The sequence below is a fragment of the Chaetodon auriga genome, chromosome 4 (genome assembly GCF_051107435.1).
Source record: "Chaetodon auriga isolate fChaAug3 chromosome 4, fChaAug3.hap1, whole genome shotgun sequence".
Taxonomy (NCBI): domain Eukaryota; kingdom Metazoa; phylum Chordata; class Actinopteri; order Chaetodontiformes; family Chaetodontidae; genus Chaetodon; species Chaetodon auriga.
Window position 1 is genome coordinate 22,693,788 of NC_135077.1, and position 26,993 is coordinate 22,720,780.

A 26,993-nucleotide genomic window follows, 5' to 3' on the forward strand; every position below is an offset into this window, starting at 1 on the left:
CCTCTCTAGCTTCACTCATTGCTGGACAAATCGGAGAAATTGCCATATTCCAACAGATTTCACTTCTACAAGGACACATGGAGCTCATTTGATCTATACAGGGATGACGACACAAGCACAAACCTTTTTTTATCAATGACAAATGTGGCCAGGTCACACAAGCATACTGGCCTCCTTGATGATCTAAAGTGAATTAGGTTCATTTGCTTCACACGTGGACTAAATAAACAGAATTTTTGTCACTCTTTTTTTCTCTCTCTGTCTCTCTGTCTTGTTTTCTACCCACTGTAAACTGGTATGCAACTTTTGCAAACACAGCGAATACTTATTTTTAAAGCGAACTTATAGTCCCAGAGGAAACAGCTGCAATGGGTAGGCTTGGTATTTGTAAATAAATAATTTAAAGCCCCCTTTTGCCTGCCTCTCTGCTATCCACAGCTTCTGATTTAACAGGAGACATAATCGATTACCGATTCTCAACGCGTTCGTATTACCGGCAAACTCATGGTTCTAAAGTAAAGCGACTGAAAACAAACAATATTGTATACTCTTACATATTGTTTCGTGTTCTTTCATTCCCTGTGAATGTGTGGAAAGGAGGTATGCTAAATGCAAGTACAAACGCTTTCCGTTTTCCGGTATCGATTGGTCGGGCCTGGTGAAATCCGACTTGAGCGTTGACGGTCTGTCACATTTCACGCTGACACTAAGCGAACACTGGGCGCATACACACATCCACATACACTCACACGCAGGGCTCACCATATTATCGACAGATCCGAGTCAGGAGTACAGTCGAGGAGAGCACATTGAAGGTAAGTTGTTGTAGAAAACTACTCAGGGCAGGAAAATTAGACCGGTTTTCAGTGGTAGACTCAGAGGCGGGGTCATTCCATAAGATCGTGTTAATTTTAGCCGTGGTTCTTTCTTTGTAATTTTAGGTTGACCACTTTTTATCTTTCTCTGTGCGCTTTGCTGTTTGCCCCTTTCCAGTTGGGAAAACATTACCGGGTCACGCGAACTCAATGAAATCACCACAAATAAGTTTTTTAAAAGCGTTTTTGTTTTCTTACTATTAACCAAGCAATTTAAAGGGATTCGAGGCGTGGGTGGCTAGCTACGGGGATTTTTCTCTGTGTTGGTCGGTGGAGGAGGAGGGGTTGGTATGGCTTGCCAAGCTAGCGAACGACGTTACGCAGACTAGCTTAACAAGTTTAAATGGTTGTTAAAGTGAACAAAGTTGCCTTAAACTCAGCTCGGGGATAAATACGGCTACGAGAAAGCGGGTGAATATGCTAACACGGTTGTTGTGCGATTAGAATAAGCGTATTTACCACCGTATGCTATGCGCACGAACGTTAGCATGTCCCCCTACGTTAGCCTCCTGTGAGCTAGCGAGCCATGGTCGCACCAACTACTCGGTTGTTGTGAACGGAACGTCGCTGGTGAGCCGTGATATTTAACGTTAGTGTTTTGAGGAGAAGGCTTCATGTATATTCGTTTTTAGACCGAAGTTGTCGACCCCTGGCCACAGTTATTTTTCTTAGAAAAACGAGTTATCGACGATATCTCCAATAGACAGCGTTGTTTAGTTGTTGAACCAGTTTGGGGAATCACGCTGTGTTTAGTAACATTACTCAGACCAGCTTGAGGGAAGTAGCTGCAACACACACATGTTTGTCAAAATAAGCAGTGGCGGTGAACATTAAGTGTTTGTGTAAACAGTCTAACAGAGTGCCCCACATCTCAGTGTAACTGTTTACCACTTTCCAACTTTGTATTTTTAAACAGTGGCTAAAAGCTTCTTCTGTGAGAGGAAACGAGAGAAAAAACGCAGAAAAAAAGAAACAGAGGAAATCCCCCGAAAGGAAATGCCAATCGCAGCCGCTGGACAGCCAACGACTCAGGAGCCAAGAGTTTGCCCCCGACTGCCCTCCACCCCGGAGCCTGTCCCCAAAGGGGCTGATTTATTCGACGAGGCGGGGGCGGCGGAGTCGGCGGAGCGAACAGAGTACGGGGGCGCGGAGGGGGCCAGAGGACTCGGGGGCTATAGTTACAACCAGAGCGGCGCTAGGGGCTTTGTACAGCCCGGATCCGTCAACGGTTCTCCGCCGCAGTCCCCAGCCGCGTCCTCCTCTTTTCTATTCCACCCCCTTCACCCCCACCAAATGGCCATGGAGCCCCCAAGGACTCGATCGCGTTCTCGGTCTGGATATTACCAGCAGTATGGTGGTGGGAACGGTAACGGAATTACCAGCAGCGGAGTCATGGGATCTAACCATCACCACCACCACCACCACCACCATCAGCAACAGCAGCTACATCCACAGCAGCAGCACGGTGCCGGTTGCGCACCACTTGGAGCTCACAGCAACCACTCGGAGAACCAGCTGCGAGCCCCGGGAAGTAACGCCTCTCCCGGCATTCAGAGACTTTCTTCGGTTCCCGGAGCGCACCGCATCCCGGCGGCAGGTAAATGCCCCCACTTGTCATTTTCACTGGCTGTGTGTGCGGTAGTGTACCCTCGACCAAGAGAATGAAAGGAATCACACGTTTTGTTGGACTTTATATAAGCACGTTGCAAGCAAGTTGAAGTGATAGAAGTCGATGTGCTTAATACATCAGGGAGGTTTTGACAGTGAAACTGAGAGAAGGAGGGTGTGATCCTGGGGTAGGCATAACAAAATTGTCTGTTAACACATTTCTTGTGTTCTAATTAGACAGGGTGTTTTATGTGCTGGCCACAGAGCTGCAGTGTGGATGTGCTGCACAGTTAGCACATACAGTAGGTAAATGAACAACAGCAGTCTGTGGTGTGGACTGGGTTCGCCTCAAGCTTATTGAACTGCTGTGCATAGTTAGTTACCCAGACGGTGTTTCTTAAGGCACTGTGGCATATCCACTTTTAGTCAACTACACAAATATTGATGTAGCTAGGTTACAAGCCTCACGGTGTATACAGACTGATCTTTGTCTGAACTAAGTATGATCTATTCTTTTACAAAGACTCTCGCAAGTACATGGGGTACACATGATGGTTAGATAACTGAAGGGTTTGGCTTTGTGGCCTACAACTGTGAAATTGTTAACAAGAAATAAGACAGAAATCAGGCAGGTTTGTTTTCACACTCACATAACAAAATCATAGTACTTGAATGTTCACCTGATGTAGTACTTTGGACAAGTGAGGTATCTATGTGACAAAATATGATGTTTTCTGAAAGAAGTTGACCATGGCCCCTATAATAACAGACTAAGAGTGAGAATGGGTATATGCTGTTTCAGTTGCTGGGGGCTGGCTATCAGCGTAAGCCATGCTTTGATATTTGTGCTTCACTGCAAAGCAAAACTCAGTGAGAGTGTGCATGGTGTGCTGGGTGTAGAATACATGTGGGGGCACTCTCACACAGCGAATCCAGTGCAGTGAACCACACAACATGGAAACAGCACAGCTAGAGTTTCACATTCAGCAAGGCTATGGCAAAGCTTTTCTTTCAGCACACTAACAGGCTTATCAGGTTAGGAAAATGCTTGGTCAGTAGATGTCTCCTGTGGTGCTTTGGGGAATATTTTCTAACTGGTAATTTCCAAACAAAGACCTCCTCTGGACTCACAGCCTATAGGTTGTCCAGCAATGTGTGTGTTATACTGTGTGTCCAGCTTTGTATGGTCTTGCTGGGTTAGATGGAGTCGAGCTCTGTTTGTATGTTTGCGATAAAAAGAGAGACAAGGAACTGAGTCAGAGTATTAGAAAATGAATAAAAATACAGGTGCCAAGTCACAATGCATCACCACAAAAGTTAAACTAGTCATCGTCAAAGTTAATCAGTTTGCTGTGACCTACAACCCATAGTCTGCCATAGTAGCTTGGCTATGACATGTAGGATAGCGCAAATCAATGGATAGAATGAGTGTATTGTATTTCCATCCAAATGGATTTCGATCTGAAGGGGGAGGCACTGTCTAGAAACTCTGTAGACTCTCAGTCATTGTCTGGATTAATTTCAATTAGACCTGAAATGCATGGCACATAAAAGAACAGAAAGAATACAGGTGTGTGTACATGTGTACACCTTTGTATTTGTACTCTGTGTAAACAGCAGAAATAATAATCTGGCTGCAGCAAAAGTGCAAGAACAAAAAAAGGTTGTACTTCATTTAGCAGCTGTGAAGTGCTTCACAAGTAGAATGGTTGCTTCATTTTGAAATGACAAAAATAAGCACGTTTGTTTTATTCTTGAGGGTTATTTACATTGTTAACTTAGCCCGAGGAAGCCTTAGGGATAATTTATACTTGAAAATTCTCATAAACAAGTGAAGCAGCTGGCTAGCTGGACCTTTCCCAACACTACACACCTTTTATTAGACCCTCTTTCCATTCCCAGAATGGGTCCTGTTTGTTGGGAGAGAGTGAGAGAGAAGGGAGATATACTTAGTCCATTCTTCCCATACTAGTCACCTGCGTTTGGCATGAAAGCTAATGATATCCTGTACTCTTCAATCCCTCCCTCTCTTGCTCCTTCTTTCCGTCTATTCTAAATCTCTGTCACAGCCTGTCCTCAGTAAGTCACATTCATTTCTCCCTCCCCTTTAGATCAGTCAACCCTTTCTGTACCCCTCCAGTCCATTTTCCCTGGCCTCCTCCTCCACATTTGTTTAATGGAGGCATCGTTTTAATGGACTGCCCAAAGCAGCTGAGGGGCAGACGCTCCAGCTACTCTACCTTTACCCCACCACTCCTCTCCTATCCTATTCTCACCATCCTTCTGTCTGCAACAGTAGTGGAAACATGCACTCTGTTTTTTCCCTCTCCTTTGTCTTGTCGCACAGCAACCCCCCCCCCCCCCCAACCCCCCTGTTTGGAGAGAAACTCTTCCACTTGGTTTGACCAAGTAGCAGGGCTTCCCTGCTACTCCATCACTCCAAATAAACAACAAAGTGGTGACTTTGGTCAGCAACACAAGATCCTGGGGCTAGAGGATGGTGACTTCAAATTAGCTTGAAATCCAAGGTAAAATTAAATGTATAGGAGGGAGTGGGAGAGAATGCCAAAGTTCACTAAAAAGCCTTAAGTAAGGTCAGCACTGAGAGATTACAAGATGGGGACAATTGAGGGTGTTAACACTGAACTGGAAAAGAGCTGAAGAGCAGAGTCGATGTTAAAATAACGAAGCATAGGACAAATGGCAAAAGGAGGATGTGAACAAGTTTCATGGAATAGGGCGGACTGTGGCGGATGTCATGAGTATTATTGTGAGGAAGCATGCTTCAGACAGCAGTTAAGTGTGCAGCCTGGGAGGAGGCGTGGTAGAGGGTAGGAGAGAAGGTTAAGGCCCAGACCAGAGGCAGTAAGTTTGTGAGTGTAGGTAAAGGTATGTGTGAGGAAGGCATGAATGAATGTTGAGTGATTTAAGGAGAAGGGAGGGAGGACAGGAGGGAGGGAGAGGTTGTTTGCTCCAGCAGTGTGCATGTCAGCCTCCTGTCCCTGTTGATATAACTGGGAATGTCCAGTGGATGTGGCTTGGTGGTGTCATGGGTGCAAATCTGTGGTTCCAAAGTCCACTGGATGTAGTTCAGAAGGAGTATGTCTTCAGGCAGCTGGATTTGTGTCGTTTTGTAGCTAACTCTCTCACTAACTGGACTGGAAACTACATGTTATCTTCATATGGTTACGTCAAAACCTACACCGTAGGTATCTGCTGGTATCTCCTTGAATCAATTTTAAGTCCAGTTTAAAGATGAGCCACATATACCAACTATTCTACCCTTTCTTGGTCTTTCACTTGTGTTTTAACCTCTAGTTGCCTCTGTGTCTCAACAGTTTCTTAACACCTTCAGCTTTTTGCTTGTCATTTCAACATACCCGGTCCATGTTCTTCCCTATTTCCATCTCTTGTTGTCCTCTTCCTGCCTCTGTTGTAACTGTTATGCAAAGTAAGTTGGTACTGCACACATGCACCCCACTGCAAGCCTGTGTTAATGTTGACTGAAGTAGTAAATATGTTCATTGTGGTTGTTTTGTACTCTTACGATTGTAAGAAAACAGGCATTGTTTGTTGTATTTTGGCAAAACAACAATTGTTGACATAGTGGCAATACAGACGGGCAGCAGAGAGGTACAACATGCTGCAGGAATTCTTTGAGAGGTTTCAGCAAAATTTTTCTGTGAACAAGTTTCTGCTGTGATACTGTTTTGTGTTGTGCAAAGGTGCCGCCATGAGAAATTGATTCTCAAAGGTTTTATTTTGTTTCACATGATATTTTGAAAGTCCACCATTTGTGGTGGACTTTGTTTTTGAATAGAGTGCGCCTATTTAGGCACTCATTGGTGGTCTGTTTAGACCAGTAGACAGACACCTCTCAGTTTATGAAGCACCCTTAGCTTTTTGCATTTCAAATCAGCTGTAACATATTGTCTGTGGAACGTGCACATGTATTACTGTGGTATCATCGCCTGCTATGTAGATAAGCGTTCGTTTCACCCAAGAAATCAAATTTGTCAACAAATGTCAGTGTGTTGGTGTGCATTACTTAGTGGGGCATCTGTCTTTTCTTGTTTTTAAATTTCCTGATTGCACAAGCCTTTTCAGACAGTCCACATGGGTTAATTGTGTATGCTGTGCAAAAGCCATAGTAATTGTGTGTGTCTGTTTGCGTCTTGTCACTGTGGTATTTCCTTCATCTAAATAAAGTGACACCTACCTTTTATTATCATCATCATGCAGCCATATGGTGCAGTGACTGTGGTTGCTTCTTGAGCTGAAGAATACCAAAGAAAAGAATGAATTCAAATTAAGAATAAATATGTGTATTTCATTTAAAATATTCTCCATTTCCGACGTGCAGACACTTATCCTGGGCCTACGAATTTTGCAGTTGTTAACCCAAAGACACAGAATGAGTACATTTCTTGCAATCCATTTCCATTTAGCTCCCCAGAATGTTTTTTCAATGAGTTGATGGCTCAGTTAGTGGTGATAGTGTCAGTATTTATGATGGAAGAGGAGAATTAAGACTGTCATCTGTTTCTGTCTTTCTGTCGATTACTTTCTTTGCCCTGACACTCCCTCTCAGCTGGTTTCTGTCTTTCACTGTGGGATAAGGAGGAGAGGGCGATTGTGAGGAAAGGAGGAGTGTGAGAAATAGTAAGGAGTGTGAAGGAGTGGTTAGCTCTGTGTATGTTCATGCACCTCTGCTGTCTGTGTGCGTGTGTGTGCGCACATGCCTTGTTTCGTTGCTGCCTGTGGGTGGGCTGGGAGTAGGAACAGGACTGTCAGAAACATGCATACATACAGAATGATGTCACTGTAGAAACTTTACTGCTCTAAGAAGTTGACAGAAGTGAAAACAAGAGAGCTGTACATCATGCACAATTGCAGTGTTGTGTGTATCAAGCCAGCTGTAATTGGTTAGTCAAAGAAGGATGAAATAGCATAGCATTTATTTTCTTGTTTATTAAATTTTATATACCTATATACTCGGGTTGAAAACGGGTCTTGTTTGATTCCAGTGCATTCTCCTTTTGCCCGAAGCAATGCTGCTGCCTGTACACAGAAGAACTTCATGATCAAGTATGTTGAGAGCGAAAACCTGCATATGTTCTGTGGAATGCAGAAGCAGTTTTCTGACTTGAGAACAAGTGCAGGATGGAAGCACAACCTCAAAGACTGTAGCCGTAACAGAACAGAAAGGAGGATAATGAGAAAGGTAATGAGGAAGGAAAGGACAATAAATAGATGGAGGAGGACAGTGAAGTGGGAGAGAGGTAGAATCGTTCCCATTTCTATATGTGTATACACACACACACACACACACTTGCCACACGGCCTGTGCGAGGCAGTGTTAGGCAGGTAATGGCTAGGCAGGCGTTGCATGCTTGCCTATTTTCAGCCTGTATGCCAGCTTGTTACTCGACTCTGCTTTGCGCGAGGGTGTGAAGTGTGCTGTGACATGTGTTCAGGAGGCGGGGTGATGTGAGAGGTGCGTATATATGTGTGCCTGTGTTCGTATTACACATATGTTGGGCTGAAATTGTCTTTACTTCCTCTACATGTTATGCAAATTGGTACAAGTTCAGGAACAGTCGACAAGGTTTCTGCGCTGTTGAGTTTTTAAGTAAGCCTGTCACTTGTCTATCATCTTATCTATCCAACCACCCTTTCTATTCACCCACTTTCTCCTGTGTTTTTCCAGTTTGACACGAGAAAGGAAGACTAGTTTAGTAGAGAAAGACTGCAAGAGAGAGGGTGATGGAGATCATGGACTGAGATGATGCGATAGGGAAAGCAAGGAAATGTGGATGCTGTGAGATAAAGCAGCAGGAATATATGGGAGAAAGACAGGCCGGCAGATAGGGAAATAGATCGGTGGCAGTGAGGGATGGTGATGAAGTGATGGAGAGAGTGAGGAGGAGGAGGATGTGTGAGGAGGGTGTCTGAGCTGACTGTGGCGGGGGGATGAGAAAGGGAGAGGTGGAGGAAATGGATAGAAATAGCTGATGCACTCTGAGGCTTACAGAAAATCAATAGCAGTCAAGAGGGGAAGCCACAACCCCCACCCTGCTCTCACTCTCTCTCTCTCCCCCTCTCTGACTGCTCTCTCACCCTCTGCTGCTCTCTCCTCCTCCAGTCGTCTTCCCTGTGTTTTTTCCTCATCTCCCATCTCCCTTTTCCTCCTCAGTGCTCTCACCCTTTCATGTGCATTTCTAACCATGTCCTCTTCTTCTGTACCACCACTTTGCCTTCGTCTTATCCCACACATGCTCTCCCCTGGTCGTTTTGCTCCTTCACGCTCCCTCCTCATTCTCACCTCCCATCACTATGGTCTGGCCTCGTCTTTTATCCTCTTTCCAATACATCCTCTTTTCTCCTCCAGGCTTGTGGTGTGCCTTAGATGGAAAAACAGGGGTCATGGACATCCATTTTGTTAACTTGCCAAAACAAACCCCTGAAGTAGATGGTAATTTTGTGCAGCCATGGAGGGTGTGGTTGGGTGCGAAAATATGAACTTCTCCACATTGTTAATTCAGCTAATTGACTGTAGATTACTTTTTCCTACATTTGTATAATTATCATGATCCACTTTTTTACATTTAAACTCACACAGCAGGAAATGCTGATTGGGCAGCACAGAATTTAATGTTTCTATGTTTGCTTGCCCGTATTTATTTGGTCAGTCTGTGTGCTGTAAATTTGACTCTTCAGCGCAAGATTATACTTTCAGAGTTGAGACGGTGGATTGTGGTGTGCTGTTTTTGCTCAGCTTGTAAAGGAGTCCTTGTGTATTTTTAATACTTTAAGTCAAAATATTTCATGTTGTCTGCTTATCGCAGCAGAAAATAAGATTAAACTATGGAATTAAGTTCATAGTTATCTCCATCATGTTGACCTTCCATGCCATATATTGAAACAAAAAACCAGAATGTTTCATTCATGTGTCATTACTACAGCTGCATCCTGCTCACAAGCACAGCCCTCCTCTATGACAGACATCATCTCATCCCAACTTTACCTTCAGAAAGTTACAGCTTGGCAGTCTGTAGTGTTTAAAGCATGCACATCCCTTCTGAGCTCATTTTGTATTCCATCATGCTTAGGAAAGTGTTAAAATTGCACTTTGTAGATCCTATTCATTTCACTAGAAGTGAAAATCTCTTTCTCAAAGTACAAGTAGTACAAAATAATGGTTTAAAAATCTTCAAATAGTTCCTGTAAATGACACCTGTCCACAAAGAACATATTTGTAAAGCTTATGATGGTTTAATGTAGTGCATGCCCATGTCCATTTTGGATGTTCTTTTCTTTAAAGGCAGAATGAATTAGGAGGATTTTCAAAAAAAAAAAAAAAAAGTAGTCTCATACTCATCAATGTAGACTCATACAAATAATCCTACTCATCGCTGACCCACTAGAGGTGTGTGGCAGTGTCTATGTCTGCAGAGACCCTGCTCTCTGTCTGTATTTTCTTATTTTGCTGTGTTCAGGTCATTACTGGGCACCAGCCTTTGGGCACTGGCTGTGTAGCCCCCAGCCATTAACAGCACACACGGTGTGATGGTGGGACTCTATAAAAATGTAGCGACCAAGTGCCAGATTGTAAGCACTCATCAAAGAGGAGCTGTCGAGCCGTGGAGGAGAGGGCAGCTATGAATGTTGTGTTTACAAATTGTCCTCATTCCCTCTTTAAGTAAAAGTGCAGTTTTCCTTCATTAAATCCCATTGCTCCAAATTGACAATTATTAAAGTTTCATTGAATTTAAACCATGAATTCTCTCCTCCACCCAGCCACTTTCTTGTACAGCGTCAGTCGCGTATGCACAAGTCTCCTTAATGTGTGGGTGGTAAGGCTGTCGAAATTGGCCAAAATCTGATTATTCCTTCTTAAACAAACAAACAAACAAACAAACAAAAAACACATAGGCTCGAACCAGTCGAAGATCTATTTTTATGCATTGTGTTTCCAACGGAGAAAACTAGTATGCAGGACAGACTGCTTGTATATTATTTAGCATAAACATGACTTTTAAAAGATCTACACACCTACACATTCCAAAATAAACAAATAATGTCCTATACTGTGTTGTTGAATTATTCACTTATATCGACTTGACCTACATTACATTTTCAATCAGATTGTTTTTCTAAGTGTCTGACAACAGTATGGAAAACATCCCAACAGAGACAGACCTTTTTGTTACAGTAAGATGCGTTTTGATTAACCAGAAGCAGCTGTTACATCTTGCCAAGGCCGCCAGGCTCCATCCACAAAAAATGTAATTTTATCATCGTAAAACACACTTTATTCAAACGCGACAAAGACAAAATAAAACTCACCAAACCTGCTTGGTTCGTCTTTTCACTGTTCCAGCAGCCATCACTAACTCTGGATCTGTTGAAATAAATTCTTAATTCAGCAAATCCGGAGAGGAACAAGAGAGAGGGCGGACATTAGAGAAGCAGTGAAAACAGCATGTAGAGCGGGAGTATTTTCACATCTAACTCAGGAATTATTTGCAGCTGACTTTATAACAGAAGCGATTTAAATTTGTCGGACATAAACAGATTATCCTGGCTGGGGAAAAAAACCCCAAAATGTTAATTACTGGACAACAGAGACTGGTTTTGTGACTCCTGTTCATCATGCAGTGCATTCAGTGCATCTGCTGCAGTGTTGCTGCTTTTTCTTCCACAGTCAAATATTAATTTTCACAGTTGAAAGGATGGATTCTTTTCCAGTTCCCATATACATTAGAATTTAGGATTTTCATTCACAGCCCTACTCTGTTGTCTGTACTGTGCTACTAGTTGCAAAGTGTTCATGCAGACAGCTCACTGCTTTCTTGTCTTCAAGTCTCACTGATGTGATCCGCTGTGTCTGTTCTGCTTCTTCAGCTGTGCTGTTGTCTCAAAGTCCAGCTTTGACTTTTATCTCTTTACTCCACCGTTAGACTAAGACCATACAAACACACAAATCATGAATGCATACAAATCTCACCATTGAGTCAGTCTCAGCAGTGGAGTGGTGACTCATGTACTGTATGTATCACAAAGAAGAAGACCTTGTGTTGTGCAGAATCTCTGACTGTCAAATGAAGTCCTATATGAGAAAATCTTTCACATTAACATATTTAAGTTTATATTATTTATTAAATCGCCCGTATTAGCATTTTTGAAAACTTCCAACATGTAGAAGACGAAATGACTGCCTCCACACATGCATTGAAATTCATACTGCAGTCCCCCCCATTCAGCTTTCCTGGAGGCCATAAGTGGGAAACTAAATTGTGTGTGCTGAGCTGAGTGCAGTCTGTTAGTCCAACAGTGGACATGATGTCATCGAAACATTTTAAACCTGTTCTGTAGCTTCTGTATTGTGCTCTATAGAGTGACTCCAGCTGAATGACTCGTCTCTGACTCAATTTACCACACTCTGACAATGTGCAAGTGAGACCATATTCAGGGAGGGAGCTGGATTTTTGCCTATTGTGATCGGTGAATGAGTGTCGTACAGAAGAGAGCTATGCAGCCAGCGAGTCCCATGAATGCTTGAACAGTACTCTGTCCCAAATCATCTCGGTGGAAATAGCCTTTTAGCCGGTTTTCACTCCACTAATGTAAGCTTTACTTACCTCAACCTTTTCAATCCATTTATTTTGCCTGTTCTGGGGATTGGAGTATGAGAGGAAATATATTTTTAAGGATTGAGGAATTCAGTTGTGAAAACCTCACTCTGTCTGCCTCTTCTTTCTCTTTCCCCTCTCTTCTTTGTTGTCAATCACACATTTTCTTCAAAGAGGGAGGTTGTGAGCAGGACAAAATCCCACAAACAGACAGCCGAGAGGTGAAAAATGCTCTTTTAAAAGGCTCATTTTGCATCTATGCCCTTCTACTTTAGCTTTCTTCCTGTCTATCGTGAAGGTAGCCTCTTCTGGAGTGCCCTTGGGAGTGCTTACCCTTGGTGTGTATACCACTGCTACCATCTGTGGTGAGGACGTCCCCAGCCAAAGACGTGTCCATGAACAAAGGGCAAAACAAAAGCCAGAATAAATAGAAAAGACAATAAAAAGATGAAAGGATTGTTGAAAAACAAAAGAGTAAAAGTCTTAGCTGTGATGCAAGCGGCGGTATCATCAGAAAGCTTCTCTAATCCAGGATTACTGTGTTTATTTTGTGTGTGTGTGTGTGTGTGTGTGTGTGTGTGTGTGCCTCTGATCTGAGACAAGAGTATACCATATGGGTTTCAGTCACTTTGTGCCGCACGCACGGTCAGCACAAACATGACACTTCTCACAAACATGTTTTTGTTGTTTTTTGCTGTTGTGTATTAAATCTAAATTGTACAAGAACAATAAACAACAAGATTAAATGTGCTGTACCTAGATTAACAGGGGTCTCCTCACAATGCCTGGGTATGACGGTGCTATCAGTTTCATGAAAAGGTATTGCCAGTATGTTTTGTAGTGGAGGTGTGTGTGTGTGTGTGTCAGAAACACATTGACTGGTGGCTCAAATGGACTCGTATTTTGAAAAAAACACATACACTTTATTCCACTGTTGTCTCATCATATGAAATGTCGTATCTGGTGGAGAATAGGCCTCTGTGAAAATTCACATTTTAAGTATTGTTTGGGGAAGTGACAGTTTCAAATGCCTCAATGTATTATTTAGGAAAATTAGTTGTTGCTCTGCTCGACTCACTGCAACTAATCACTTTATATTTTGTGTTGATGTATTTTTCACTACAAAATCTTTTTAATGAATTCATTCATGAACATCAGATGTGTTACAGCTAATAGAGAACATGTACAATCCCTAGGCAACACTTTATATGAATGTGTATCTAATAAGCACTGAGCTTGACAGATTTAGGTTGTCTCACTGTGTGACCTTGTAATCTGCTCTTACCATCTCTGTGTAGGAGCCTCTGGTGGATCCTACCACTGCCACCCAGACCTCGCATATGGAGAGGAGAGTGATAAGGTAAGCTATGCACCCTTTTACATACTTATGTTCATACCAATACAACTAATACAGGAACGATGCCTGTGTGTGTGTGTGTGTGTGTGTGTGTGTGTGTGTGTGTGTGTGTGTGTGTGTGTGTTCGTGCTTGAGTCTCTTGCTCTTGTCTAAGAGAATAGGAGATGTGAATGTTCAGTCAGTAAACTACACTGGATGACTGGATTTATTTGATTGCGCTGCTGTGAGAATGAACTCTAGTAATCCACGATATTGACTTATTGTGATGTGGAAAATCCACAGTCAAAAAAGAAAAATTCTTAACAACATTTTGTCCAGAAAAAGTACTGGAATTAAATGTCTAGTACAGATGCACCACTTTGAAACACTGCTGTCCAATTAGTTATAAAGACGTGCAGATAGGATCTGATCCACAGATTGTGTTCTCCTGTTTTGTCATTTAAAATAATTCTTCTTTGACAACTTAAAACCAATAAAGTCAAAGTGACACATTTATTTGTCTAAATGAAATGTATTCACATTCTTTTATTCTGAAATAAACCCCTGAAACACATGAAAGGGCTGAGATAACTAAATGAAAAACTTAAAAATAACATCTTCTTTCTGCGTCCTTTTCAATGATGGAACTTGGGCTATTTTGGTTGAAGCTGTAGCTCAGAGAAACACTTGATGTTGTCCACTACATCACACTCTCAAGCTGTTAATCGTGTTTGTTGTGTTTAAACTTTTAACAGTTGTAGCTCCTTGAGAAAGTCCAACACAGCATAGTTTGCAAAACTCTGCAACTCTCTGGCAACTCTGCTTTATGTTTCACATATGTTGAAGTACATTTTCACTGCATACATGATACACATTATACAAGTTTAGAGAGCCTTCAGCAGCATAAGCCTTTGGTGCTTGTGCCCCCAAAGATGGAGAAATGCAAAATGTGCATGTTTGTTGTTTAAACACATACCATATTATGGTCACATTGCTCCAGGTTTTTGTTTGTCTTTCTTTGTCCTGTTTTGGAAACTTTTTGTTTTATTAGCTAAGTACTGGATGATACATCCATCTACCCCTCATATCTACAATTTTGACACTAATGTTTTTCCTTTTCCATTGGGTGTGCTTAGTCTTTATTGGAAACTATAAACTTAACTTAAATCCATATGGGGAAAAATTAGCAACATGTATATTTTTGGCATAGTATTACTGATAATTTCAGCAATCCCACCATGTCAATGGTGGTAGTATTGTAAAAATATACTCATGTAGTTCATATAAGCATAATTTAAAACCCACCAGAGTATAAAAGTCTACTCTGTCAGTAGGATGGCCTGTATAAAAAGCAAGCAGATGAAGCAAAAAACAGTGGAGGAGAGGGGAGGCAGGATGCTGAGGAAGGTGTTGCAGAAAGCTAGGAGGGATAGACGGAAGGGAGGGTAGGCCAAAAACAGGGAGGGGGTATTGCTAATGATTTCACCTCCAGCTGTGGGACTTGGTTGGAGCAAGAGAAGGGAAAGGAGGGGAAGGAGTGAGGGAGGAGGGGAGGAAGGGAGGAACAGTGGCAGAGGAAACAAAATGGGCTTTGAAATCTTGTTGATGGAAAGAAAATAAGTGGGGGAGGGAGAAGTGTTTGAGTGTTAGTGGAAGTATGTCTGCAAATATTAATGAATCTGTAAAAGCAAATGACCATATTTGCTCAGTGTGCACATTCACGCACCATTAATAGCACATGAATGCTGGAAAAGAGAGACCTACGCTCTGTTGTATTTTTTAGGCGTGTGTGTGTGTTTACATGCACTCTGTGGGCCTCTCTTTATTTTGGTTCTCAGCAGTGACAGCGAAGCCACAACAGCTGCCGGCCACAGTTACTCTGTGTGTGTGTGTGTGTGTGTGTGTGTGTGTGTGTGTGTGCGTGCGTGTGCGTGTGCGTGTGCATGTAAATGTACATGTGCATGTGTGCGTGTGCATGTGCATGCACGCGCATGAATGGATGTGTGCATATCCCAAATGCGGACATGGTGAAATAGAATGTGGATGGGTGTGTCTGTACTCATGCTTCAGGATATCTGTCCAGCTTGGTGTGTGCACATGCTGAATGTGGACACAGTGAAAGGAATGGAGGGTGTGTATGTGTGTTTGGTCCCAACAATGTGAGCACTGCAGAATGTGCTGTAATATCAGCCACAGAGCAGTTCACAATGTTTCTGGGCCGTGCTCTGTGTGTGTGTGTGTGTGTGTGTGTGTGTGTGTGTGTGTGTGTGTGTGTGTGTATGTGTGTGTGTGTGTGTGTGTGTGTCTGTCTGTCTGTCTGTCTGTCTGTCTGTCTGTCTGTGTGTTTTCGAGCCTTTGAAAGTCAGCATGTCTTTTTTTTCCTCTATTTTTCTTGCTTTAGTGGAAACATGTGGACCAAACATGAGTGTATATGTGCACTACAAGCACTCTATTAGAACATAAGGCCACGTTAAGGCATATTGCTTGAGGACACACACACACACACACTCCTTTGTCTGACACAGCACCCCTCCCACTAACGTGGGGAGACAGGCCCATCAAACTTTCATACTAATGGACAATAGTCTGCATGTGTTAAGACAGAGAGTGCGTGTGTGTGTGTGTGTGTATGTGTGTGTGTGTGTGTGTGTGTGTGTGTGTCCTGTCTTAGAACTTCTTGTCTTGTCACCTCAGATTTCAGGGCGGGGTCTCGGGCAGGACAGACAGACAGACAGACAGAGTAAAAGGGGGGCAGGGAGCTAGAGGAAGAGGGGACTGTAGAGGGGTTCAGCTTATCTGATGGAAGGAAAGGGGGGGGATGGGAGGAGGATGTTGAGGAGCGTTGGGAGTGTGTGAGGAGTGTTAGAGGAGGGAATGTGTCAGGCTCGGGATGGAGAAGGCTGGCTTAGATATGAAAATGGGCACAGGAGATGTCCCTAGGGTGCTGAGGCTAGGCTGGTAGAGACATTTTGGGGTGTCAGTTCGGAAGGGAGGGGGTTGTTATTAAGAGGAACAGAGAGGTTTGGGGGTGGGGTTGAATTGCTGGTGCCCTCCATCCTGTGTAGAAATGGGCATAGAGTGTGCCTTCCATATCACTATTGATAAAATAAACCATAAAAAAAGTTCAGTTTCTTCCCTTTTTAACAAAGTGACACTTGTACGTTACAGATCTTGTGTGTAATAGTGTTTCTTGCCGATACTACTTTTTTGTCCATTTTACCTAAAGGAATATTATGTAGAACTGTTAAATGTGTCTTGATATAGAAATGTAAGAGGGTCAAATTGTGTTGGAACATTACAGACTTGACTTCGACAAAGTATGTTTATCTTGTAGAGTCCTTACCTTCACCTCTTGGCATAAGTACTACCTCAAACATTGCCGATATAGAATTCAGAGCTATGAAGGACTCAGATTTTAACTGCAAGGCTTTCTTTTTGACTGTGAAAGAGGCAGGATTTTTGTGTTTGATAGTTAGGGTCAGTGTGTTCAGATTCATAGCATGTCCACATTTTTTTTAGATGGGTATTAAGTACCCTTGTTTGAAAGTTAAAAGTTTTCATATTTTGAAGAAAATTCACTTTCTAAAAGTAACTGAAAGTGAGTCAAGACCAAGCAAGTAAAGACTGTCAAAGAAATTATACCATTACTTCCAGGGAGAACAAGAGAACAAAAATGTACTTTGGATGATGGAAAGGGCAGGTAAGGATGCCTTAAGATGTAATACAGTTCTGAAGGGGTTGCGGCAGCCTTGCCAATGCACCCCTCATCTTGGACATAAATGCTCAGGTATGGTAACTTACACAGCTTATAAAAAATACAGGCAGACACAGACAGACACACTCAAAATCATGGTGTATAACCCTCACTACGACCTAAATTTGTTCTGTCATTTAGGGTCTGGTGCGCCCTGAGGCTCCACCAAGCTTCACCTCTCTTTCATCTCTCCCTGTCTCACACACTCATTCTATCTCCGCTTCTCTTTTCCTTCCATTGCCCCTTCCTTTTCAGCCCTCTCCTGTCTTGTAGTCCACTCTGGTCAAGACTAAATGAAGTCATTATCATTGTTTGTCTTTCCCATAAGCTTGTCCAGCTCAGGTCACACCCAGTGCTAGTGAGCGATGGAGCTGTGAATGTACAGGGCATTTGGTCCTACGGTCAAAATACATTTTGTTCAGGTTTGTAGCAACAGTAGAATCTGCCCCCAAAGAGCTTCAGAAGGTATTCTTCTTTATAGGCTGTAGACCTCAAACAGTGGCAGCTGCCCATGTGTGAATGTGAATTTGCGCATGTCTACAGGCGTTTCCATAACTGTGTGTGTGTTTCTGCAGCCTGCTCTCCAGCTGTTTCCTGTTAGGTATCACACTGCTCTCAAGGTTGCTGAGCTGTGTATGTGTCTGTACGCGTGTGTCTGTGTGCCTGCGCGCGTGTGTGTGTTAAAAGTCACAGCCGCTGAGTCATTTTTATCACACTTTAACAACGTGTCTCTCCCACGAAGAGGGGAGGTAGAAGCAGGGATCAAGTAAGTAGAGGGAAAAAAAGTGATGAGATGGTAACTACGAGGAAGTGAGTGTATGTGTGTGTATTTGTTTGTGTGTGGTGTCTCTTAAAGAACCGGCGTGTTCTTCGGAGCACAGCTAAGGTCCGCGTCAGGGAGAATGACTAAGAACTGACACATGAACGTGTGTGTTCTTGCCTCACCAAGTGCCAAAGTGTGAGAGTCACTATTTGACTGTAAGTGAAGTGAGTCACAGATGAGTGGAGTATATGATAACTCCTTAGTCGGCCTAAACCTTGATGACTACATGTTCAGCTATGTCACTGTTCTTGTGTGTGACCTTTTTTTTTTTGTCTCTGAGAGTATTTGTGAAGCTATCCTGTTAAGGGTGTGTACGTATGACTCGCACATGGGCCTGTGAGTGCTTGTCTTGCGTTTGCATTTCCTCACTCCAAGAGGAAGTGACTTTGAACCCTCAGGGCTGTAGAGTGCTGGTGGTTTAATATGCTCTCTTTCACACACAAGCACAATGCAAATAAGCAGACGCACACACATACACATACACAGAGACGCACTGGATCATACAGGAAATGCCATGAGTCACAAGGAACTTGGTGTCTATGCAGTGGTATGGATTGTAAGCCAGAGGGACTGTAAAGCATGGTGAAATTGATTTGATCCGAGTGCTATGGGTCACTAACCACAATACCCATCCACTCTCCCTCTCTCCTTTTCTTTCCTCTTTTTCCTCCTCCATTTTCCACCCCTCCCTCTGCAGAGTGAGGAAAGCCCCAGTCCAAAGCGCCAGAGGCTGTCCAGTCAGTCTGTCTTGGAACAGCTAACCTCATCCGCTCCCCCACCATCCACCCCATCTCCCCCCATCCGGCCCTGGGAGTCAGCACCCCCGAGTCGGAGACAACCTCACCCCCACACACACTACCACCAGGAGAGATGCCTCACTCCTGCCCGAAACAGACGCAGGTATGGTGATTTCTTGATTTTTACAACTAAGTTCCACTGTGAGAATTAACTGAGAGTCCCAAATGTAAAACCTTCTCCCTCTTCCCACCTCTAGCCCACCAGCAAGGCGTCAGCGCGGACGTCTCTCCAGACCTGCTCGTCACGTGCCCCCCCATCACCACCCCTCCACACAAGGCCCCACACCTCGCCTGTCGCCATCAGAGCTCCAGGATGAAAACTACCACCGCAACCCCCATCCTTCCACACACCAGACATACCCAACACACACACCCAGCGCCTATGGCCAGCCTCCCACAGCTGGAGGTGGGGGGGCAGGTTTGGAGGAGCCCCGAGCTTTCCACCCCCCCACCTTGTCGTCACGACTGCTGCACCCGGCTGCTCACCACCACCACCATCACCATAACCATCAGCAACAGCATCATGCGACGCAACAGCAACAAGGAGCCATGGTCATGGACTTACATGAACAGGTTAGCTTGCAAATAATTTATGCATGAGACCACCAGGCCCGGCATGTGTATGTGTGAGTCTGTATATTAAGTGTTGTGTGTTTTCTCTCCAGCTGCAGCAAGCCAGTGTACCAGTCTCCTACACAGTGACACCAGTCCCTCCACATGGTCTTGCAGCGCCTTTGTGTAGCGGCCAGCACCTTCCCCCTACCTGTTCCTCACAACAACAAATCCCTGCCTGCAGCGTGGTCTTCAGCACTGGACAACACTACCACCCGGTGAGAAGAACACAGCAGTGTGCAGTTGTAGGAGTGTGTGGGTTTGTTTGTTATAAAAAAGAAAAAAAAGTACACTTTGTGCTGTACAGGCTCTCTTATGGATCAACCAAAGAAAGGGAAAATATTAAAAAGAAAAGTGGATAAAAAGCTGCAGAATATTTCTCTGTGTGACCGGGCTCGTCAATCTTCCAGGTCTTGGCTGCCACCTTGTGGCAAGATTTAGCACATTACAATCACCACAGTGAGAAAACATGCATTTAAAACTTCTCTTTTCTCTTTCTTCTCATCATCATTTCCAGATGCTACAGGCGTGTTCAATGCAACATTTGCCGGTGCCCTATGCCTTTCCCTCGCTGCTGTCCAGTGACCCTCAGTTCCTGCTTCCGCATCCACCCCACCTCTCTCACCACCCGCCCCACCTTCCCACACCTGGACAGTTCCTGCCTTTCCAGACACAACAGCCACGATCGGTACGTGAATGATTTATGTTTTGTGTGTCTGGTTCTTATCCGTGTTAACTTGCATCATTCTGTACTGAATATAATGGCAACACAAGGACTTCGGTATGCCTAAAGGAAGTCATTAACCTTGTGAATTTGTAGGTAGTTTAGTAGCAGTAGTAGTAGTGTTACATAGACTAAACATGTTTCTAGTCAGATAACAGAGGGATGTCCACTACCCACATATAACATTTGCTGTCAATTAATTAATAACCAATAACCAAATAAAAAAGTTTCAACCTGTTTAAAGTACCTGTTTGGTACATCTACTCTCTATCATGCACATTCAAATGATAGAAGTTGAAGAGGAAATCCCTTATATACTGTTGAGCACTTTTGTATCATACATTACTATAATAATGGGTTTAATTAGTTTTTACTGGTATTAAAGCTGCATTACAGTCAAGTGACACATTGCTAACATTATCTAACGGTCCTGACAGTGAAATTACATTCCTGTTAAGTCATTATATCTACATGACAGCCTTTGTTTCTTGAACAGTTTCCTTCTGTTTAAATGTTTTATGATGATGCTAATTGTCATACTGGTCACCACAGTGTAGGCCATTAATTTTTCAAAGTATTTACGATTAACTCTCTCATAGTAATTGCAACATAAATCATTAATTACACCATTAAACCAATGACAAACATGAAGCCACCAGTAGATTTCACTGTCAAATTGTGCCTCCCTGATTTTATTTAAGTATCCTGTAAATCTACCTGGGAACATCTTTGTCCCAGTTCTTGTCCCACAATAACACCTGTCAAGTTTGATAACCTAGTGTGTTTCTTCTCAGCCATTACAGAGGATCGAAAATGAGGTTGAGCTTCTGGGAGAGCAGCTGTCTGTAGGTGGAGGCTTCAGCTACGCCCACCATCACCACCACCATCACCACCAGCCTCCCTCCACCCTGCCGCCCACCACACCACTCCAGTTCCTCTCGCACCACGACCCGCTGTCGCAGGAGCTCTTTACAGTGGTGGGTACATTCATTACCTGACACCATTTGTTTGGATTGTAATATACGATTATGTTGATGTTACGCTTCTATATTTTGGGGGAATAATTATCTTTTTCTTTTTCTTCTTTGTCCCATCGTCTCTCACAGCCCTATCCCCACTTTATGCCTCGTCGATTCACAAGTCGGCGTTACCGCTCTCAGCAAGCTGTACCCCCATCACCCTACCACCCCAGCTTCCTGCCTTACTTCCTGTAAGTGTTTTTCACTTCCTCAAGTTGGTGTTGGAACTAAGGGTGGGTGATATGACCTAAAATTTTTATCACTGTTTTTGCTACAAGCTACAAGCTTTGCTACACTGAAGCTACCCCCAGAGAAATGTAGCAAGCTAAGCTACAGCAACATGGCAGAAGTAGTTTACCACTGTTTTTTTACATTGAGCCATCATTCCAGGTCCGTGCTAACAGATAGGCAGGTAAAAAATGTCAATTTCAATTGCTAATTAAACAATAATCTATGCTCTCTGCTCTCACTGCTCCACAACAAATATGGCAACAAAAACAAAAAAAACATGTGCTGCACATAATAACAAACAGCAGGTGTCAAGAGTATGCTCATCTATGTGTGTGCATACACCTGTGCTCTCATGGGTATGCTCACTTAAGACTTGGGCACATTTGCAGGACAAAGTTTTTACTCAAAATTTAATGACACTGACAGACATAATATACTTTGGCAGGAAACCGGACAGTACAGCAGTCAGTGTACCAGAGGATATGTCTATGAAGTACATTTATATACCACAGCAACAGACACACACACTGATGTGGCACGCAGGAGAGGAGGCTTTCCTGTAACATCAAATCCAGCTGAATTTGTGTTACACTTTAAGTGTGGAGATAATGTTAGGTTGCGCTATGTGAGATGACACATCCAGAGCGTGACCCCGGTGATAGTGACGAAACCGGTATACCGCCCACCCCTAGTTGGAAGTATAAAGGTGAATTTGCAATAGATGCAAACTCACCTGTTGGCATGCCTCAGAAATGGAAAAAATTCAGTCTCCTAAACTTTGTGTACCTTGTCTTCATCCTCCTACAGATCCATGCTTCCCGTGCCCCCAAATGTGGCCCCCACCATCAGTCTAGAGCTGGATGTAGACGACGGAGAAGTAGAGAACTATGAGGTAGGACGAACTGCCGCTGTAACGTTCAGCCAAGAGTGTTATCACATGATGTGATAAACATTAAAATTTCATTCAGACATGTTTAAAAAGAAAACAGTTCATGAATTCTGCCATTTGTTTCATACCTTGTTTCCATTGTGGACTTCGTCCTCTAAACTCTGCCTTTCTGTGTGAAACTCTCAGGCCCTGTTGAACCTTGCTGAACGCCTGGGAGAAGCCAAGCCCCGTGGTCTAACTAAAGCTGATATAGAACAGCTTCCATCATACAGGTTCAACCCCAACAACCATCAGTCTGAACAAACACTGTGAGTCTCTTTCTGCCTTTAAAAATCTATTTCTTGTAAGGAATTTGTTTTGTGGGTGACTGTAGGTACGATGAGGTATAAATATGTACAAGATGCTGTTTTAAATGGTGCCAAACTTGCTCTGTCTTCCAGGTGTGTGGTATGTATGTGTGACTTCGAGTCTCGCCAGCTCCTAAGGGTCTTGCCTTGTAATCACGAGTTCCACACCAAGTGTGTAGACAAGTGGCTCAAGGTGAGTAAAGACATTTAGCTAAATGTAACTTCATTTTGCCACTGTGCCCTTAAAGCCGGGAACATCAGATGGTGGAACAGCAGAATTCATTCATTCATTCATTCATCCATTCATTCATACTGTAGATGCGCAAATGTCTAACACGGCGGCCAGCCTGGCCCATGTTAGCACTATTCTATCTATTCAATAGCTCTCTGAACTTGTTATTTTCTCAGTGCTGGGTCATTTACTGCCCCTGGCTTTTTGTTTTCAGAAGTGTGCATATTTTCAGTCAGTAACTGAAGGGGAAAAAGGTTTTTAGACCTCATGAACTTGTTAACTGACATTTGCATTTAGCAAGATCACTAACAAGCATTTAGCAAGCACGCTAACAGGACAATAAGTTGACAGTTAATTTAAAAGATATATTTGTCCCATTGACCCCTGTCTCATACTATCTGCAAACTGTTCTTTTGTGAAGTAGTTTTCACTCTGACATGTTAGTAAGTACATAATTTAAGCTTTATTTATGTAGCACTTGTTAAATATCAGGTTAGATAAATGTGGGTGGAGTGACACCGTTAATAAGCTATGATCCTTTTCTGACTGTGGTTCTCCTGTCCAACAAAGATCAGCACTGTCCCGATTGTCTCTGGATTGGTATTTGCATAGCTACATTGTATATTAGCTTGGTGCTGTCCAACAGCATGAAATTTGGGTATCAGAGTTCACAAACTTTAAGTTTAGATTGACTTTGCTCCCTTGGACATGCAATAAATGGACTGTTCCACAAAAGTGCTGGTGTGACCTGACTTTTAATTGGCTTCTAAATAGCTTCAAAAAATGTATGTATGTATTGATCTTTTAGTTATAGATTTTGACCTTTTCAACCCTCATCTCCTTACTTTTCGTTCTTTCCAGGCTAACCGAACCTGTCCTATCTGTCGAGCCGATGCCTCTGAGGTCCAGCGAGATTCTGAGTGACCTCAAATGAACACCTAACGCCCACAATCCCTTTCGGATGCACCGACCGGACAGTGAACTTCTCTCCTTCTATCATGCGCCTCCACTCACACATTCTGCCACATAACTGGGACCAGTGCGCCGTATTCATTCACTCCTTAATCCCCCAGGACACTGAACGTACTTCTCACCTGGGATCAGCAATGTTCTACTGACTCACGCTCACTTTACCGCTGGACTTGTAGGCCTTCTGTTTTGTACTATTACGCCCCTACTACTCTGCCTTCTGCTCATGGTTACTCCTTACAATGAATGGCCTTTGAAACACAAACACACTCTGTCATGTGCAGATGGACGTATATAAGTGTATTTTTTGAAAAACCCGTTATGAGCCGTTCCAAACTGATGCGACCTGTTCAGACGTCCGGGTGATGGACAGAGAAAAAAACTTCTGTATAGTTGTACTAACAAATATTTAGGGAGAATTGGCAGTCCAAAGATTATGATTATGTCATTGTTATTGTTCTGGTTATGATTAAGCATCCACATCTTGGCCTGTAGAGACTATTTTTACTTGACTCATTGTAACTGCAGTTGAGCAGTACCAGTCCATTTTATTTTCTGTATGTTTATTCTTGCATTCCTCAGCGTGAGAACCGTCTGTATGAGGTGAAACAAAGATACTGTACACTGTGTGGCAAAGAGTGAGCTGCTTTGGAACAGTGAAAAATATACTTTATTTTCTCTATACGTGTGTCTGTGTGCAAGTGTGTGCGCGTATGTCCTCATGCTTGTTTGTGTGTGGAGGTGTGTGTGTGTGTTACTCCTCCAGTGGTATTTATACAGGTCATGTGGTACAGTGCATTGACTTCCTGTATCTGTTTTACTCTTCGTCACATAGACTCACTGGAGGTTGAGGGTATCTTTCATAGCCAAGATTGGTTCAAAAATCAAAGTTTAAAGTCAAAGTGTGGACCAGGAACACCTCCAGGGAAGTTAGCAATGCTTGTGTGTCATGTCATGATCACGCCCTACAACTCCGACTCTGTCACTCCATGTCTATCCTTCTGCATTGCTCTTATCTGAAACTAGTAATGGCTGGAGGCTTTTGAAAGACGGTTTTTGTGATACAGTGTGTCCCAACCTAAAGCAAACAGATCAGGACTATTCTGTTTCTCAACCAATCCACTCAGCTCTCCCCCATGGCTCATAGTGAATACAGGTAGACCTTACAGAGCTCACAAGGTGGATGCAAAACATCATTTAAAAATGTCACCAATACATTCATACATGCTTACTGTACCAGCCTTCTTTTAAAAAAACATGTCTAGATCTGTCTTGGTACCCAAGCAGCTTTCTGTAACTGCTGGAAGATATAGATACCATGTTTTGTCCGTCACTGACAAGGAACAAGTTTGAAGAGACTTACAAGGTCAGAGCTAAATCCATTGTTTCACCAGACAGTGGATTTGACACTTGCGCACTTTAATATGTAGAATTTAAGACCTACACACTCTTTTCATTCTGAATAAACCACTGATCAGTTTCCCACAGTCCATGTGTGTATGAGAACAAACATTTGAACGCATTAAAAATATATATGTTCTCCACATCAACTTCCATTACCTACAGTATCCCAATGTGCCGATTCCTTTATATTCTTCTCACTGCACATCTGTTTGTTTCCAGAGGTTTTGGGCCTCTGTTTCATAATAATACTATCTCTGTAAGGCCTATGTCAGCATGTGTAACTCAGAGATGTTCACCTCGTGCACGGAGTAGGCTTTCTAATGTAATTTATCACTATTTATCACAATTGGTGTTTCGTGTCAAGACGACAACCTAACATAGGCCTTAGAGAGATTGCTGAGACAAAACATTGGTTTGGAAAGTTCTGCCAGGCACCTGCAGTGTCTTACATCTGAGATGCCTTTTATAAACCTTCATTTTCTCCATGGAGGTACAACCCGTATCGAACCAGTGTCACCACATTGGACCAGTACATTTGTTCAAACCTGAGTTTTGCAAAACCAACAGAGTATCAGCGTCCAGAAGATTAACTCGTCATTTTATAAAACCCTTCTTTAGCGTTGTCAGTGTGTAAAGTCATGTAATGTCCATGGGAATGGAGAAAGTTATATGCTCTGTCATCTTTTTTTCCTTTGCGGTCAAAGGTCATATTTGTGACTGTATGCATCCATTTTGTGTCTTAGGATTGTTTTATGTTGGACAGGTTTTTTTTTTTTTTTTTTTGTCATTGCTTGGTACACTAGCAATTACCTCAGTCCCATTATTTATGTCTTTTCAGAAAATGGCGCAACCAGTATGATTAGTGCTTATCAATTTATTTTGCTAATCTTTTCCATGCAAGTTGTTGGGTTGTTTGAATATTTTTCCTTTTAAACTCTATGAAACTCTGTCATTAAAATGGTGTCATAGTAGTTTCATTATGTATTATATCTGTAACCAAAATCATTTGAAGGCCTGTTATGATGATAATGAAATTTTTAACAAACATTTGTACATTTTGTATGAGAGTTATTACTAGTAATACTTTATTAAGTAGTGCAATGATTTTTTTAATCCCTTACCCCGTCTTTTGGATTTCAAAAGCTGGTTCAATAATAAATGTATAATATCCTCTTCTAAATCATTGTGTTTTCCACTTATTCCTTTGTCAACCTTCCTGCTCAGCTTTTAAAAATGGAATTCTTAAAAAATGTGTTCATGTGCCTCCAGGTCACAGGTGAGTCGTGTTTCAGAGGAGTCCACTTGGTGGCAGTGTAGTTGTGTTATGTAGGCATACCCCTAACACATACACCAGCTCACATGACATTTATTTACACTGTGCCAAAATCCTTCATTCAAGAGGCACATGTTCTGTTTACATCCAATTAATCTTTTTCCCCACGTACGTATTCGTTAATATCTTATTTTGAAAACCGGACATGGTCACATGTCTATCCTCACGCTAACTTCATTAAGTGCGATTACGTTAAATTGTGATGTGTGCGTGATGCTCTGATACAGTGAAGATTTCACAGCTTCTCCTCAGATAAGACTTTCAGGTTGCAACGCTCTTGTTTTCGGAAAGTGAGAAATCTGTCAGAATAAAGCTGCTAACTCTCCCTGACAGCTCGCTCTGGACCGCTTCAATGCAATTGCCGTAAAAATGAGCTACCTACCATTTCCACTTCCGTATTACGAG

General features: G+C 42.8%; 1 protein-coding gene and 1 long non-coding RNA gene across 2 annotated transcripts; one reads left to right on the forward strand and one right to left on the reverse strand.

Moving 5' to 3' along the window:
- Window positions 1-708: 708 nt before the first annotated feature.
- rnf38 (ring finger protein 38) lies at window positions 709-26,426 on the forward strand. The gene is made up of 13 exons (XM_076728933.1): window positions 709-815; window positions 1,792-2,472; window positions 13,417-13,478; window positions 18,729-18,931; window positions 19,026-19,401; window positions 19,494-19,658; window positions 19,958-20,128; window positions 20,959-21,141; window positions 21,271-21,374; window positions 22,222-22,306; window positions 22,490-22,611; window positions 22,744-22,843; window positions 23,744-26,426. Exons 2-13 carry the CDS (start codon window positions 1,872-1,874, stop codon window positions 23,804-23,806), a joined length of 2,235 nt encoding a protein of 744 aa, XP_076585048.1. The 5' UTR covers window positions 709-815; window positions 1,792-1,871; the 3' UTR covers window positions 23,807-26,426.
- Window positions 6,827-12,620, reverse strand: LOC143319745 (uncharacterized). Its single transcript, XR_013077101.1, has 4 exons — window positions 12,452-12,620; window positions 10,833-10,887; window positions 8,689-8,887; window positions 6,827-7,544 (listed from the first exon to the last, which is right to left on the reverse strand). It is a non-coding gene; the product is annotated as an uncharacterized LOC143319745 (long non-coding RNA).
- Window positions 26,427-26,993: the final 567 nt, after the last annotated feature.